The sequence below is a fragment of the Eleginops maclovinus genome, chromosome 19 (genome assembly GCF_036324505.1).
Source record: "Eleginops maclovinus isolate JMC-PN-2008 ecotype Puerto Natales chromosome 19, JC_Emac_rtc_rv5, whole genome shotgun sequence".
Taxonomy (NCBI): Eukaryota; Metazoa; Chordata; class Actinopteri; order Perciformes; family Eleginopidae; genus Eleginops; species Eleginops maclovinus.
In genome coordinates this window covers 24,023,817-24,042,225 of record NC_086367.1, presented here as the reverse complement: position 1 = coordinate 24,042,225, position 18,409 = coordinate 24,023,817, and the positions used below count along the sequence as shown (strand labels likewise).

General features: G+C 41.7%; 2 protein-coding genes and 1 long non-coding RNA gene across 7 annotated transcripts in view; 2 read left to right on the top strand and 1 right to left on the bottom strand.

The window, feature by feature from the left end:
* Positions 1-3,899, top strand: part of actn1 (actinin, alpha 1) — a 48,011-nt gene extending 44,112 nt beyond the window's left edge. For 2 of the 5 annotated variants that reach the window (XM_063908783.1, XM_063908782.1), the window contains exons 19-22: positions 908-988; positions 1,860-1,925; positions 2,397-2,555; positions 3,015-3,899. In XM_063908783.1, the coding sequence (XP_063764853.1) occupies positions 908-988; positions 1,860-1,925; positions 2,397-2,555; positions 3,015-3,173 (465 nt within the window). In that variant the 3' untranslated portion in view covers positions 3,174-3,899. The remainder of the gene's footprint in view (positions 1-907; positions 989-1,859; positions 1,926-2,396; positions 2,556-3,014) is intronic. The other 3 variants (XM_063908786.1, XM_063908785.1, XM_063908784.1) reach the window with 2 other exon arrangements.
* Positions 1-18,409, bottom strand: part of LOC134881330 (uncharacterized) — a 253,336-nt gene that overhangs the window by 159,727 nt on the left and 75,200 nt on the right. The window lies entirely within an intron of this gene.
* LOC134881322 (cytochrome c oxidase assembly protein COX16 homolog, mitochondrial) lies at positions 5,747-9,145 on the top strand. The gene is made up of 4 exons (XM_063908559.1): positions 5,747-5,944; positions 6,612-6,689; positions 7,647-7,715; positions 8,591-9,145. The coding sequence occupies exons 1-4, from the start codon at positions 5,885-5,887 to the stop codon at positions 8,702-8,704; spliced, it is 321 nt and encodes a 106-aa protein (XP_063764629.1). The 5' UTR covers positions 5,747-5,884; the 3' UTR covers positions 8,705-9,145.

Sequence of the window (18,409 nt, the reverse complement as noted above, 5' to 3'; positions counted from 1 at the left end):
CTATTAAAGGAAAACAACGTTTTCTTTGATATTCACTTGATATATTTGGGTTTTTAGACGGACAAAATCATATAGGATAAAACCCCCAAAATCTAGATAGAATAATCAGTAAATTAATCAATAATCAAAATCATTTGTATTCCCGGCCCTCGTCTCTGAATCGCTCCATTTGAGATTAAAATAAATAGATTAAAAATATATAAAAACATCAGAAATTAAATGAAGAATGTGGAATAAAAACATAAAATCTAAATAAATATATTTCTATAAACAGAAGAAAGTTAAATTAAAAATAAAGGAGCCAAAAATATGATCAATAAATGTATATAAATTAGAGAGGTTAAGATTAAAGGTCCAGAAAAGACCATCTTTCATTAAAGTAAGATGTTTATACAAACATAAAAACGTAATTTAAAGTTTAAGACAATATTCAAACAAAACAATAATTGAGAAACTAATGTTTTTGGGGTATTTTAAAAACGTTCTCAAACTAAAGCTTGAATAAATAACCTTCAGTTTATTCAAGAATTCAAACAGTTGTTAATGTGTGTGTTCACCTGTCCAGTGTGAGGGGGGAATGGATCTGATTCAAAGTGTTTCTTGATTGCTGTTTATAAATGAAAGGTATATTTGTGCTTGTTGAGATGATGAGAAGCCCCCCCCCCCCCCCACAGAGTTGACTGCCTGCTGCTGCACATTAACCTCTGCTGCCCCCTGCAGGATCCTAATGAAAATGCACTGTGTTCTCTTTCTACCTCCTGCATGATCCCCCCCTCCTCACCTCATTCTACCCACCTGTGCATGATGCACTCCCCCCCACACATCCTCACTCCCCACCTCCCCCCCTCCCCCTCACCCTGCTGTATGTGTTGCTGCATGGCCCCCCCGGCGCCGCCTCACCCCCCAGGATCACTCGGGCACTCTGGGTGCGGAGGAGTTCAAGGCCTGCCTGATCAGCCTGGGCTTCGATATCGCCAACGATGCACAGGTACTCAACGAAGGGTTAACGAGTTTCTTTTGTACCTCCTCCCCCCCTCTGTGCCCCCCTTACTCCTAAACTTCTCCTACATGTTCCTACCGATTCCCTCCTGAATTCTACTCTTCTGGTGTTTCCTCTTCTTTATTCCCACTTTTCCTTCCTCTTCAACTTCGCTTTTCCCAATTTTTTCTACCTCTTTTCCCCCGTAATTCTTCCTGTGATTTCCTTCCTCTTTCCCTGCCTCTCTCCTTATTCCCCCCCCCTCTATCCTTCATCTATATTCCCACTTTTACTGCCTCTAAAACTCTATTTCCCCTGCCTCTCTTCATCTGTCCTATTCCCATTTTTACTGCCTCTTCAACTTCCCTTTTCCCAAATTTTTCTACCAATTTCCTCCTTAATGCTACTCTTCCTTTTCCTCTTCCCCTGCTTCTCTTCATCCTTCGTTCTCCTCGTTTCCTTCTTCCTCTTAAACTTTCTTTCCCCCATATTTTTCTGTGGATTCCCTCTGTAATTCTACCAATGAATTCTCTCCTCTTTCCTATTCCCACTTTCACCTCCTCTGAAACCTCCTTTTTACCATATTCGACCGATTTCCTCCATAAATCTTCCAATGATTTCCAATCCTCCCTTCATCCTTCCTCCTCCATCCTCCTCGTTATTTACTGCCTCTTAAACTTCCCTTTTCCCACGTTTACGAATTGCCTCCCTTATTCTTCCTCTTCCTCCTCCTGGTTTCCTACTGCCTCCTTAACCTCCTTTTCCCCACATTTTTCTACCGATTTTCCTTCTTAATTCTACTCTTCCGATGATTTCCCTCCTCTTCTTCCTCTTCCTCCTCCTCTTCCTCCTGGTTTCCTCCCTTTGTCCGACCTTGTAGAAGAGAGCAGGATTCATGGATGCTGAAGACTTCAAAACCTGCCTTATCTCCATTGGTTACAACCTGGTAAAGCCATGAGCCGTTCGTGTGTGTGTGTGTGTGTGTGTGTGTGTGTGTGTGTGTGAGACCGTCTGTGTGACCGTCTGTGTGTGTGTGTGTGTGTGTGTGTGTGTGTGTGTGTGTTAACCCGGCCAGAGGAAGCATTTCGACCTTTATTTGATAGAGTTTTTGGTGTCGGTTTATCTTCATTAAGATTTAAAGAGAACAGTTTGCATGTTTCAAAGAGAGGAACGTGTTTACTGTTCAATGTAATCCAGATTCATTTATTCCAGGAGTCACGTTAAACTATAAACAAGCTGAGTGGTGTGTGTGTGTGTGTGTGTGTGTGTGTGTGTGTGTGTGTGTGTGTGTGTGTGTGTGTGTGTGTGTGTGTGTGTGTGTGTGTGTGTGTGTGTGTGTGTGTGTGTGTGTGTGTGTGTGTGTGTGTGTGTGTGTTGCACCTGAGACTCACACCGTGTCTCTCCGTGTTGCCTTCAGGGGGAGAACGAGTTTTCCCGCATCATGAGCATCGTGGATCCCAACAGGATGGGCATCGTCACGTTCCAGGCCTTCATCGACTTCATGTCCCGGGAGACAGCCGACACCGACACCGCCGACCAGGTCATGGCCTCCTTCAAGGTCCTGGCCGGGGACAAGGTGAGGATGGATAGGTGGATGGTGTGTGTTGTTATGAACCAGAGGAAGGGAAGGTGTTGTGAGGACTTGATTTAAACCAGATTCAGCCATCAGCTGATTTATATCTGCATTCCTTTGACAGGTACACACAATGAATCATCACAAAACAAAACTACCTCTAAATCTGGCAGTGTTTTGGACATTTGTCTTATTTATTTTGTATATTTTAAATGATATTATTGATTTATTATGTAAATATAGAAAGTATATATAATATAAAAGTAAATGTATAATATAATTAAATATATAAATACATTATTCATATATTTAATTATATTATATTTGATCCATACATTATTATTTAAAATGTTAAATAATAATGTATGGATAAAATAGAATAAATATGTATACATGGATACGACATACACAGCTGCTCTTCCATCATAACAATGGTCTTTATCCCCCCCCCCTCCTCTACAGAACTACATCTTAGCGGACGAGCTGCGCCGGGAGCTTCCCCCGGACCAGGCGGAGTACTGCATCGCCCGCATGGCTCCGTACACCGGGCCGGACGGCGTTCCCGGGGCTCTCGACTACATGTCGTTCTCCACGGCGCTGTACGGAGAGAGTGACCTCTGAACTCTGACCTTCCTGCTTCAAACACCGCCACCTCCACCTCCTCTTCCCCCTCCTCCACCTCCTCCTCCGTCACCAAACTCCCACGATGCGTTCTGTATGTAGAGAAAGGCCCCAGACTCCACTGACCGGTCCTTTTACCTCGGCAGGGTCCAGGAGGTTCTGGTTAGTGTGTTGTGTGTGACCTCCTGAGTGCGTGAGGTAAAGTCTCTCCAGTGGAGTCTGGCGGGTTTGGAGAGAGGGTTATGACCTAATTTCCGCTCAGAAGAGTCGTCTGTCAGCCAGGTAAAGGTGTGCGCTATATTAAGAATATTTTCCTTGCTTTACCTCGCTGTCAGACGGCTCCCTGACGAGGAAGAGTTTGCTCTTTCCAAATATGACAGCTGAACGATGACCTTCCTGCTTCATCAGCGCCACCAAACTCCTCTCCTCCTGCGACCCTTTTTGTACGTCTCTGGCCTTATCTTCCTCATCCTCCTCCTCCTTCTCCCCCTCACTGTCTCCGTTGTATTTGCTCCCCACGCGACGCAGCAGCTCTCCAGGTTTACAAAGAGGGAGAGCGTTTTTGTTATTTTCTGTTTTTATTTTTCTCGTTGTCGTTGTTTTTTTTCTTCATAAAATGAATAAAGTTAACATATTTTATTATACTGAACAAAAAAAAGAAAGGTATTTTTCTTCACCCGATTGAAAATAAGAGACAAGAATTGTAATAAAGAAAAATTGCTATAATTTGTCTCCTGTTTCTGTTTTCTATGTCAGATTTTGGTGGATTTACTTGAGCATTTATTGAACTTGACGAAGCAGTAAAAGGTGGAAGAAAGAGGGGGAAGGAACAAGAAGGCTTTGAAGTGAAAGGAAATCAACAGAATATGGAATATATATTTTAAATGATATTATTTATTATTATGTAAATAAAAACTATATAAAATACAAATGTATAATAATATTAAATATATAAATAAATACATTATTTAAAATGTTAAATATAAATGTATTGATAAAATGTGTCTTAAATTTAAATATATATACATTTAATATATATATATTTTTATATCAGATTTTATCTTTTCTTTATATTTTAAATGATATTATGTAAATAAAACAAGTGGGAATAAAGAGGAGGCTAGAGGGGGGAGGAATAAGAAAGGCATTGGAGTGGAAGGAAATCACCAGAATAGTAGAAATTAAGGAGGAAATTTGTTTTAAAATGTAGGAAAAAGGGAAGTTAATGGTGCAGTAAAGGGTGATATAAAGAGGAGGATAGAGGGGCAGGGAAAGTGGAAGTAGAGTCTGAGTCACCCCCTTTATTTAGTGGTTTAATTCAGTTTAATTGCACATAAACACATGAATTAAAAAGAGAGTTTGATTTAAGAAAAAAGTGCATTACGCAGACGAGTATTAAAGCCAAAAATGGCCAATGAAGATGCCTCCTCTATTGTCATATTTCTTTATTTACATTTCATTTTATTGAGTCAAGATACAAACTCAGACCAACAACGATCCTGCAAGTTCTTAAGCTTCAAATAAATCCACATTTTTCCAGCAGTACATATTTTAAATGATCATTCATTGGGTAGATTATTGGAGGATAATGGCCAAAATAGTCACAACAGGTGGGTTTAAAATCTATGACATAAGATTAAGATAAAGATAAAGTCAATGTTGAAGACAGTATTCATTGATATTTAAAAATGATGCAGTAAATAAAATAAATTAAAGTAAATATATATAATATAAAAATAAATGTAAAATAATAATAATAAATAAAAACCTTCTGTATATAACATTTTTAAATATAAATGTATGGATACAATTAGCCAATAAATAAAATAAAATAAATACTTACACATTTAATATATGCAACAACAAGAAAGTAACGTAAATATATCAGGAAGTAAAAATAAAAATGAATATGTATTGGTCCCACAGCTTTAAAGTATGGAGTTACAACAGCAAAAATAAGACCTTCCACAAAGGTCACTTGGATTTTAAGGATCTGAGGCACTTTGGTTCCCCCCACCAGGTAACACATGCACACCTGCACCCGGACTTATTAAGAGGCAACCCCTGAAGGAGGGAGACTGCAGAGATGGTAGGAAACTTCAAAACACGTTTATTAAATGTCATTTTAACTTGCTTAAAATGTAAGAAAACGTTGTAAAACAGACAATAGGTCAATCTAAAAGGTTAAGAGTTTGATTGTTTATGAGAATCAAGGAGAAAGCTCAATTACAGACCGATTTTAAAACGAACAAAAATATCCCAAGGAGGAAAACCGGCATCAAAAAGAAAGATTTTACGTTTAGCAACACCTTGTATAGTACTTTTTGTGGAGATTCTATGAGAAAAAGAATAAAGTACAACCGCATTTTGCTTTCTGGAGTGAAAATGAGGACATTATGAGGACACATTTTAGCTCCGTTTGCCTTTTACTATAAGCATCTGTTTATAATATATTTATGATGCAACAAAGAAAGAGGGTTTGATATTTAACAGCACATTTTATGTACTTTCTGTGGACATTTTAAGAGAAATACGCACTTTTTTATTACCATCGCTGAGACGGACATGAACGGGAACCTTTTATCGCGTCTTCACAACTACACGGATGTTTGAGTGTGTTGCATCCAAACCGGAAGTGCGTCTCTGCTGTGACCTGCTCAATGTTTTCAGTTTTCATCCGAAAAATGGATGTTTAGCCCCTAAAAAGAGTCATGTTTACCCTAAAAGCACTGCAGAAAAACAAAACGATTAAATATGGAGTCCCCATGATGGTGAGTCGCTTTTATTTTACGTTGTAATTCATTTTAAAGCGTTTTGTAAGCGTGTATGCTAACACTTTAGCTAGCAAGTTAGCGTTCTGTCAGTTTGTTGTTATTGTTATTTAAGTCAAATGACCTCTTCATCTGTCTGATTTCAGGAGGTTTAACACTAGCTAGTAATGTTTATATCTGGTGAAATATGAAGGGTTTATTCCTTCTCATGTAAATTAGATATTGGGCTTTTTTTAATCAACTAAATGTCTTTTAATTTCATTGACTGAATTTATCGGAACATGAGGCTCCTTAACTCAGGAATATTATATTATAATTAAGCCAAATTATGTTATTTATCTGAATGTTTGAACGTGAGCTAAAATACTTCATAAGTAGTTTTCTGGTCTATCTATATTTCATGTCTATATTGCTCTACATGTTAACGTTATTATATATATCTTTACGTTTTCTGTAATTGTTTCATTGTTTTGGTTCTTTTTCCTCACAATTGATCTTCTTTAACCGTGTTTATGTAGTTCCATCACATGTAGAAGTTATCTGAAACTGCTTAAACAAATACCAGTATGTGAGGAAGAAAGCGCTGTGCTTTGTCTACACATTAATGCCTAAAGTATTTTGGGATTTAAGTATCTGTCTATATTTGTCCTCAATTGTTTTTGTCCAGCTGCTCATAGTCGGAGGTTCGTTTGGCCTAAGAGAGTTCACACAAATCAGATATGACTTCCAGAAGATCCGGAGAAAGGTTGGTAGTGAACTCACCTCCTGACATTAAACACACCTTCACCTCACCTGGAAGGAAATCTACCCATGATAAATGTGACAGCAGATAGACACCAGGGCTCACATCACTCAGTGAGCAACAGCGCCGCCCTGCGGACAGAAATGTAACTGCATTTCTAAAAGCGCAGTCTAAAAATAGCTCGAGATGTTTGGCTGATTTCTGATTATTTATTATGAGCATTAGATTATTGATCCACCCATCACTTCAGACGCTGCAGCTCTGACGGTCCGTTAGAGATTCAACAGATCTGATAATCCACTGAGAGGAGAGGCTCTTCATTACACTCTGCTTCCTACTGACTAACCGACATGTAGAGCAACGTAAAGCAGGCGGAGGACAGATGGCCGGGGCGTCTCTTCTTATTACTGTCCATGTGCAGCTACCCCCCCACCCCCCAATGCTCATGTAACTTAATGCATGGAATATCTACACGGTTGTCATGATTGAAACCACTCGTGCGGCCCTTTTTTCCCCAGCCCTGCTGGATGCATCTCCCTGTTGGATGGTTGAACCCTGTCTGAGTAACTGTATGATCCAGTTAGCTGTTTCTCTTCAGAGATCTAATTCAGCCTCCAGCGGGAGGAGCTTCTGTCCTCCATGTCCAGGTTTCCTCTTCACCTCTGATCTCCCTGTCTCTGTTTCAGGTTCATTAAAGAATAGCCAATAGCGCGTCCCAAAGTGGGATCAATTTAGCTGCTGACCTGGTTTGAAAGGTGCACAGATATGATGAAAATAATAAAAAGATATTTACTTTAAAAAATAAGATAATAATGTAGTTGTTTAAGAGGATCTATATCAAAGATATGTTTTGTTGGGCTCCTAACAACACATCTACTAGTTGCATATTGAAATTTGGTAAAAAGTGGAGTACTTTTGCAGCTCCACGTCTTGACTTTCTCTCCTCCTCTCCCCCCTCAGCTGGATCCGTCTCTGGAGGCCAAAGTGAACGTGGAACGGCAGCCGGTCATCCTGGAGGAGGAGTACGAGGTGAGGCTGGGCACCCTGAGGGGGGAGGAGGGGGGAGTAAATAAAAAGGAAGTGACTGCCGGAGTCCGTCTGCAGGAGAGGAGCTGCTGCACAATAGAGGGCGTGATGTAACCACCCTGCATCATGCTGTAAAACTCAACTCAAAGTTACACAATTTGACTTCATTATGCAACCACTTCTGTGGCATTCTGTGATGGATGCAGCATGTTGTATTATTATTACATAATGTGGAGGATATAGAGTTCGTATTCGGCTCCTAAAATGTCAGATTTGATCGTCCTTGTGAATTGAAAGTTTTTCTTTGCCACTGGATTTTTATTATTTGGTCAAATTTGACAGAAAAGGTGAAAATAAAGTCACGAATGACCACGAAAGTCTGAAGAGGTTTGAGTACCGGACTGCAAACGAAAAAACATTCAATATAGTTATGAACTAGAAGAGCTTCTGCTGGAAGTAAACTCCAATTGACCTTCCTATTCACTAGTGGAGATAAAATAACAGTTAATAAAATCCTTCTTAAGAAATGCCTTCTAAAATAATACAAAATATTTCTTAAAAAATGTTGGAATTTATAAAAAAAAATTAAAGAAAAAAGAAAAAACTATTTTAAATAAAAACCGTGAATTTAAATATTTGTGTAAAATGAAGAATACACTTTATTATATTTCATAAACTCTCTTAATCCCAAATTCTGTCCTGAAGGACGGGCCGTTTATTTCCTGCGTCACTCACCAGATGTTCACAGCTTTCTACATCTGGACTTTTCAAAGACCAGGAAGTTAATATTTTGTGGGATTTTTCAGACTTTGATTGAGGGCACCCTGAAGAGTAATCCTCCTCTCCTGCTGTCGCTGTTCTTCTTCTCCTCCCTGCAGAAAATAAAGAAGGTGAATCTGGAAGAGTGGAGGAACATCCGCGGGCCTCGACCCTGGGAGGACTCAAGGGAATACCAGGAGCAGCAGAGGAGCGTGCTGGATGAAAAACCCTGAGGATAGGAGGAGATGGACTCCACTTGTGTTGGAGTTACAGTCTGTTGATGCTTGGAATGATTGCAGTTCATTCTGCAGGTTCAAATGACACCACATGAGCCCAGAAGCCTTGAAAATGTAAAGAGTGGTGCGGGAATGAGTCAGCATTTTAGCCCTTCCTGTCCCCTGGTGTGGAAGTCAATGGTTTACTGAATGTGTTTTTGGTTGTTATCCTGTCTGTGGTTGACACACTGAAGAGATTTTTAGTCTAGGACAAAAGTAAATACCCCTCTTTAATGCAATAGTTCAATGGAGACATCCCATTGGCCCAGGGAGATGGTGCCTTCAGGGTCCAACACCGAAACTCCTGCACCACTGTGTAAAAACAACCTCAAGGGTCCTGCACTTTCCACGCAGGAGGCAAACTGAATATGTGTGTGTGAATAAATGATATTGTATTGATCCCTCCTCTGGATGTGAGTCTGTGTTTAAGGAATATCAGAATGAATACCTCTCCTCGGTGCTCTGTTTCTCTGACAGTTATTACTCCACAATGCACCAGGTTCATAATGGAAATGGCTTTTGCTGTGTGTGTGGGGACAGGATTCCCCTCAGAGTGTGTGAGTGAGTTCTTCAGTCTGCAACGGGAGGTAATGAAGGTCTGCAGGAAAACATCCCGGGAATCATTTTGTGTAAGCCGTGATTTTTGGAGTCGCTTTAATACCTGGCAACAGGATTACATTTCCCTGCTCAGGTCGAACAGATCTCAATCTTCAGAGCGGTAATCCTGCAAACAGATTTATGAAACAGTTCATCACGGATCACATCTCTCTCTCTCTCGCTCTCGGGGCCGGTGGAGAACAGAACGGTTTGTGATGACGTCTCTCTGAATGTGTCGCATGATCACCTCAGAATCTCTGGGATTAAACAGCAAGGTCGGTACTGTTGAGAGGTTAGGGTTAGACTATTGATGAGACGATAAAGGACTCTTTAAAGTAGAGACGCTACATACTGATATACACCTGAACATCAGCAGGAGAGGACTCTTTAAAGTAGAGACTCTACATACTGATATACACCTGAACATCAGCAGGAGAGGACTCTTTAAAGTAGAGACACTACATACTGATATACACCTGAACATCAGCAGGAGAGGACTCTTTAAAGTAGAGACACTACATACTGATATACACCTGAACATCAGCAGGAGAGGACTCTTTAAAGTAGAGACACTACATACTGATATACACCTGAACATCAGCAGGAGAGGACTCTTTAAAGTAGAGACTCTACATACTGATATACACCTGAACATCAGCAGGAGAGGACTCTTTAAAGTAGAGACACTACATACTGATATACACCTGAACATCAGCAGGAGAGGACTCTTTAAAGTAGAGACACTACATACTGATATACACCTGAACATCAGCAGGAGAGGACTCTTTAAAGTAGAGACTCTACATACTGATATACACCTGAACATCAGCAGGAGAGGACTCTTTAAAGTAGAGACTCTACATACTGATATACACCTGAACATCAGCAGGAGAGGACTCTTTAAAGTAGAGACACTACATACTGATACACACCTGAACATCAGCAGGAGAGGACTCTTTAAAGTAGAGACGCTACATACTGATACACACCTGAACATCAGCAGGAGAGGACTCTTTAAAGTAGAGACACTACATACTGATATACACCTGAACATCAGCAGGAGAGGACTCTTTAAAGTAGAGACTCTACATACTGATATACACCTGAACATCAGCAGGAGAGGACTCTTTAAAGTAGAGACACTACATACTGATATACACCTGAACATCAGCAGGAGAGGACTCTTTAAAGTAGAGACTCTACATACTGATATACACCTGAACATCAGCAGGAGAGGACTCTTTAAAGTAGAGACTCTACATACTGATATACACCTGAACATCAGCAGGAGAGAACTCTTTAAAGTAGAGACTCTACATACTGATATACACCTGAACATCAGCAGGAGAGGACTCTTTAAAGTAGAGACTCTACATACTGATATACACCTGAACATCAACAGGAGAGGACTCTTTAAAGTAGAGACACTACATACTGATATACACCTGAACATCAGCAGGAGAGGACTCTTTAAAGTAGAGACTCTACATACTGATATACACCTGAACATCAGCAGGAGAGGACTCTTTAAAGTAGAGACACTACATACTGATATACACCTGAACATCAGCAAGAGAGGACTCTTTAAAGTAGGGACACTACATACTGATATACACCTGAACATCAGCAGGAGAGGACTCTTTAAAGTAGGGACACTACATACTGATATACACCTGAACATCAGCAGGAGAGGACTCTTTAAAGTAGAGACTACATACTGATATACACCTGAACATCAGCAGGAGAGGACTCTTTAAAGTAGAGACTCTACATACTGATATACACCTGAACATCAGCAGGAGAGGACTCTTTAAAGTAGAGACACTACATACTGATATACACCTGAACATCAGCAGGAGAGGACTCTTTAAAGTAGAGACTCTACAGACTGATATACACCTGAACATCAGCAGGAGAGGACTCTTTAAAGTAGAGACACTACATACTGATATACACCTGAACATCAGCAGGAGAGGACTCTTTAAAGTAGAGACACTACATACTGATATACACCTGAACATCAGCAGGAGAGGACTCTTTAAAGTAGAGACACTACATACTGATATACACCTGAACATCAGCAGGAGAGGACTCTTTAAAGTAGAGACTCTACATACCGATATACACCTGAACATCAGCAGGAGAGGACTCTTTAAAGTAGAGACTCTACATACTGATATACACCTGAACATCAGCAGGAGAGGACTCTTTAAATTAGAGACATGCAAAATGCTGTTTGTTATATAGCTTCAAATAACCAGTATGATTCAGCCAGTTGTTCCATATTCTACAGATGAAATGGTGTGTAAATCTGGCTGCTCTCATATTGTTCTTAGTCATTGTTTACGGTCTTACTCGCCTCCTATAGTTTCTGTCGGCTGCTGCAGAGGAAGCACGTGAAGCAGAAGTTGTGTGTTGGCTCTCTGTGGTTGCTTTATGGAGATGTTGCTCGGGTGTATTCGTCAGAGGCCCAAATGGGTCAGCGCAGGAAGCCGTGCCGTCGTAAGCGATGAGCCGCGAGTCCTAATGCGAGGAAGTCCCGCCCCCTTCACGTGCTCGTCAATTATTCATCTGTAAGTGTAAGAAAAAACTGCATCAAATATTCAACGCTGAGTGGAAAAGTGGAAATCATATTCAATATTTACTACTCGGTTCTGCGAGCGGGAGAACTAATGATGTCTTAGAAACACGAAGCGTGCAGCGGGGGGAGAAATGTGGGACTCTAAATGCTAATTAAAGAGGAGACGAATGCATGAACGCTCCCAGTGATTCGGATCTGCTTCAAAATGTAATGAGTTCTTCCTCAGCCCCTCCAAAAAGTTTCACAAACATCAGGCGAGAGTTTGTCTGTAATCCTGCAGAGACAGGTCTCAGATAACCTGTCGCTGATTGGCTGAAACACCAAACGGCTCCTAGATCCCCTCTGTTCCTGAAGTGCTGATTCTGTGTCTGTAGCTTTAAATGCTAATGAGCTGCTGTTGGCCACGCCCCCTCTGAGACGTGATTGGTTTAAAGAAACACTGGGATACGGTGGGCGGGACCTAGCAAGTACTCATTGTTGATTGGTCCATTTCAGAGTAATATCTCTGATATGTTTTATAATGATTGATCATTAAAGTGTTCTCAGAGCTGGTAAAGGTGCAGCTAGTTTGAATGGCTTTGTATACTGCAGGGTAGCTGCTGGATTTACTGCAGGTGAACTACAGTCTGATTTAAGGGAGATTATATTTACCATCATTAATCCAGATCTGCCTAGCAACTACAGGTATTAAATAATGCAGTGGAGTAAAGGTGAACTGTAGAGGTCTTTAAACCCAATAATTAAACGTGCAGAAGCTGCAGCTCTCTAATGTCGCCGTTATGAAAGAAGCTCTCTCTTATTTCCTGTCTAAAAATAGATGGGAGGCTCGGCAGCAGTGGGGGGGGGGGGTGCTGTTGTACATCATTCCTCATAATGAGCCGGGCTGAACACACACCGCTGCTGTCACTTCCACCACATCCACGCGTTGCCATGGAGTCGTTGCTACAGGGCACATGTGTGTGTGTGTGTGTGTGGGTGTGTGGGAGTGGGAGTATAGGGCTGCATGCATCCTGCAGGACCGTCGCACAAGCTGACCCCCCCCCCCCCCCACCTGGATCTGTCTCATCCTGTCTTCCCCCCCACGTCTGATTCTTCTTCGTCTCTCTCCATAAGGCACAGTACAGTGTGTGTGTGTAGGGGGGTCGGTAGGGTCTCCCTCTCTTACCCATCATGCACTGCTGGATCTCTTCCGCCCCACTGACCCTGTGCTCAGCTGCAGAAAGGGCTTCACTTTCTCAGAGTTCAGCACACACTGCTTTTCCATCTGCACTCTAGAGCTGCAGGAATGAGTCCTAACCCTGGGAATGAGTCAGCAGACCATTGACATGCACTAACACCTGTTTCTGGATCAGTGCTATAGAAATACCTGGTGCAGAAGCAGAGAAGAAGGGCTGCACATTATTCTGCAGGCTGTAGTTGAAACAGCTTCGGTGGTGAATAAACCAGAGAAACTGTGACCCTGATGGTGAGAGAAAAGGGGGAGGGAGGGGGGGAGTTAACACGGACATCGCACCCGGGCAACGACGTCCACTGATGACGCTCCGTAATGAAAAGTGAAGCTGTGAAATGAGAAAGGTGAGGAGTCGCCTCGCATCAGCATCTGCAGCCTGAAGGAGGGTGGGACACTTCCTGTGTGTGTGTGTGTGTGTGTGTGTGTGTGTGTGTGTGTGTGTGTGTGTGTGTGTGTGTGTGTGTGTGTGTGTGTGTGTGTGTGTGTGTGTGTGTGTGTGTGTGTGTGTGTGTGTGTGTAGCCTGAGAGTGAGCAGAATATGGCCCCTTTTAAAGCAGGAGACTAACAGGAAGTAGATTTCACTCTGCTCCTCTTCGGTGTATTTATCATGACTGTAATTCCTTCATCTGCACTGAACACAGAGCATTTATTTCCAGTCTCTCTCTGTTGCCGGCTGCAGGTGCACCAATCTGTCCAGAGTGACCCCCCCCCCCCCCGCAGAGATAAGAAAACTTCATTAAAACCCCCGACGATATTCTCCATACTAATCAGCATTACATGGGATGTCCATTTGGGAGGAGATTGTTTCTGAATTTGAATTTAACAAGCGTGGAAATCTGGACAGGATAATAAGACTCGGTGCTGGACTGTGTAATTAAAATTGGATCCAAGTGATCCACCCCCCCCATGATTTGCATAAAAGCTCCATCCCTAAAGAGAAATGGAACTCATGCTGCAAACATATGACTGTTCCAAGTCTCTACGTGGTGTTGTTTTGTGGATAAATAATAATTCAACATTTATAAAAATTAGATGCAATGACCAGATTATTTTTTCAGAATTCTTAAAAAGAAGCATACTGATGATTTCTTTCCATAATTTTCATCCCCCCCCCCCACCCCCAGAATTCTTAAAGAAGAATATTGACTTGTTTTTCAGATATAATATATATATATTATATATAATATATATATATATTATATATAATATATATATATATTATATATATATATTATATATTATATATTATATATAATGATTAGCATGGTTATCTTAAACCCCCCCCTTACTTAATGTAATTGCATTTTTACATTCTGTATTCATCTGACACGAAAATGCATTTCCCAGAGTTGTACATGCCTCTAATTGGCCGCTGCTCGCTGCCTGCAGCCCATCATGCTGCAGCTTCCTCCTTCAGCTCATGGTGACGTCGTTGCGCGCCTAACCGAGTCTGTGTGTGACTTGAAAAAAACAGAAATAGGGGGCGGAGGACTGAAGGACGCAACCATTTCACACCTCCACCGAGAACAAGCCTGTTATTAATAACTCTATTATTATTGTCGAAGGAGGAGGATTTGTGGATAAAGCGTCAGGAGGAGGGCACGCGCTGCTGGTGAGCACAGAGCCGCGGACACACCGGGGAAACTTAACGCACAGCTGACGGTGGTTAATGTGAAGGGGTTTCTGTGGAAACACCGGGAGCTTCACGGCAGTGCCTTCACCGGAGAGACATCACACACAGAGGGGGAGGAGGAGCGCTGATTCACGGCTTGCAGGAGGAAGGAGAGGACCTGGAGATCCATCTGTAATCTTAAAATACCGACCCACCCCCCTCTCCTCCCACTCACCCACTCACCATCCTCCCCCTTCCCCGTCATTGACAGCTCTGCGACCCGGTCAGTCAGACAGGGAGGATCTGTGGAGGAGAGGCATCACCTCTGGACGCTTTTCATCGGAACACCGAGGGGGGAGCAGCCGCTGCATGAGGACCAGACCGCGGCTCCAGAGCACCGGGGGCTTCAGGAGCTCCGAACTGCGAGATCACACTGAGGACAAATAATACAAATAAAGGGGGCGTCCAGGAGCTATTTCTGCATAAACTCCCCGGAATACAAACCAGGTAAATGCATGATGCGCGCTCAGCGGTGTGGGATAATCTGTGATGCAACACCGACAGGCTCTCCGGGTTCACGAGAGACAGATCAGAGGCAATTTATGTGCAGCTATTTGCTCCTCATCTCTGGGCAGATATGATCCATTGCATCGGGCTGCAATGGATTCGTGATACCGTCTATATAATGGGTGTGCCATTAAAATAATTGGCGTCTGTCAACGCAGGGATCACACACCGGCTGTCAGAGGCGCTTCTGATTGGCTGGAATTCCTCTTTATGATATGCAGATTTGGCTTTTTCTAGTGTGTTTTTGGGTTGATTCTGGAGAAAGTATACAGTGTGCTTATAGGCCTGTATGCACCCTATAAGTTGTGTTTCGGGCCTATGGGTGCTCCAGCAGGGATTCCCCCTCAGGTTGCTCTGACTTCGGTATATAGTGATCTTAAAAACAGCTTCTGATGATTAATCAGCAACAGCTGTGTGTCTGCTGAGTCCATGTTTACGCACATCTCAGATATCCTCCTTAAACAAGAGCCTCTTCCCAAAATAGGGAAAGGGAAGGAGATCTGTGCTGCCATCAGGCTGTCTGCAGCGGGCTCACTGAGACATGCACTAATCTCACATTCATGTGGATTTCTCATTAAAAACCACTATCTGAGGGGTGGAAGTCATCTAGAGTCCAAGCCTGTAATGTCTTTTACTTTATCAGATAATTGGTTAATCGTTTGGTCCATGACATTTCAGAAAATGGTCAAAAATGCACAAAAAAATATTCAAATTTCCCAAATGAATGGCAGATATGTGGAAATAGCTTCTTTAATCGGACCAGTAGTGCAGAACAGAAAGATATTTAGATCATATTAAATAAAACGAGATAGAAACGCATTCTTTTGTTGGCAAATTCTCTTCAAAATATCATATTTTAGGTCTGGCTTTATCATACATCTTTGTTGCTCGGATTTGGACGTGATTTTAGAGTATATTGTGTTCCTCTTATTGTGGTAAATGCTAAAGTTTGGACTTAAATGAGAGTATTAGTAAGGGAAAATTATTTAAAATATAGCTTTTTTAAAGCATAACAACATTGTCATCAGCTCGGAAGATATACTGTGCATTAATACATTTCATTTTGGACTTCTAGTGTCATTTTACCCAAATATTCCCGCATAGTTCATGAGGATAGTGCTGCACGACATCCTCAACAGTCATGCATCTAAAGTATTGAGATGTTAAGTGCAGTATTTGATCAACTTCCTTGTATTTCCTTAAGAAAAGTGGTGCAAAGTTGTGTAATGGAGTTTAAGTGAGGTCAGTGTTGGAGTAATTGGAATCTGTCGGAGCTGAACTTTACCCTTAATTTAGAAAAGTCAGTTTCAATAGGACTCTCTAAAGTTCCCTTTTGTCTTTTCGGTTTATTTTTAATTCTTTTTGGTGGCAGCTGAGCAGACTTGATTAAACTCCGGCGACAGCCCCCCCCCCTCCTCCCCCTGTACACTGCAAAAAACAAGCCTTTAACGAGTAATTAGTATGCAAATTGTTTTGTGTAGCTGCTAATTTAAGGGTCACGGCTCTAATGTTGGTACACAGGGAGGAAAGGGAATCGTTCACTCGGCATTCGCTGACAATTCACTCTGTGCTGTGATGGGAAATCAATACCTAAAATACAACAAAAAAAAGCTCACACCTGAACTTCCCGTCTGAGGAATTCGATGTCATCTGCTTTACATTGAGGCTTTTGTTCCGTGTCTCAAATGGCTTCCAAATCAATCAATCCATCACGTGGATGTATGTACGTACATTCCTCCAGGGAAAAGAGTTGCACAAATGTACGATTTGTAGTGGCAATTTAGCAGCAATGCATATCCGAAAGGCCCATAATGGATTTGCATTATGGGAAGTGTAGGCTCTAGCTTTTACTGATCTTCCGCCATGGCTTCTGCAGGAATAAAACCCCCATTTACAACTGACTTTAGCATGTGCTCTGTAGGTCAGGAGAAGGAAAACCCTGCTAATGCAAGGTGTAAATGCACCCAAAATGCATTGTGGTTTGTTGTAAACGCAGTCAATACAACATGACTTGATCCTTAAATGAGTAGCTCATCCATAAAATGACCAATTCACATTTTAATGTCACTAAACGGCATCTTTTTCTGCTAGTGTTAGCTTTTCTGGTAAAGGTAGCATTAGCTAGACCCAGGACACTTAATAATACACTCAATGAAAGGTGTAAATGCCCTCGGAATGCTTTGTGGTTAGGTGTAAGTGCATTTAATAGCGCATGACCTTGTTGTTAGGGAAATAGTTCACCCACAAAAAGACCCTTTTCAAGTTAGAAGGGCACCAAACATACTCACTTCCTGTTAGCTTGTACAGCCTGGCAGTGATAGCAGCAGCTACAAACAGGACCTGGAGTAAAGAGAACCCCTTAAACACAATATAAATGGGTAGTTATAAGGTAAGTAGCAGTCCTTTAATGTTGGTGCTGGTTATTGGTAGCAGTATTATTAGCTATTACAGGCTGTGTAGTTCTGCTTGAGGTTGTATTATTAATAAAAGCAGAGGAAGTAGAAGTATTAAGGCATCAAGGAGAGGTCTTCATTTGAAATGCAGGAGTTATAAATGTATCACATGTTTTTTTAATGCTTTTAAATAACTTCTAAGGAAGGCGTGAATATGTAATGTGTCTTGGGAGGCCAGGGAATGAACTACAGTTTACAAAAGGTTCTCTCTGAGCCAGATGTGTTTCAGCCGGTCTAACGGGACACATCAGGGGGCGCGACTGCAGGGCCTTTATATCTGTAAAGCGATCTCTGGTAGTTTGCTCTGGGATTTGTGGGAATTTGCCATTTTGTTGTACCTCTGTTTATCCAGAGTCTCTCCTTCCTCCAAGCTTTCAAACATTTACTCATGGAGACTCAAGGGTCTTAAGTGTTAAAGGACAGCGTCTCGTTCTTTTAAAGCTGCTGTAATGGTTTGTATTATGGTGTGCATAGACAATCATTCCAGCTCATTGTCTCAGATTCTCGGGCAGTAGCTGTGCTGTTTTGTTCCTCTCTCACTACCGCTGTACATTAGATTCCCAGAACCAGACAAAGTGAGCCAGCTAGCAGAAGGACGTGATGTAGCTTTTTGCAGCTAAAG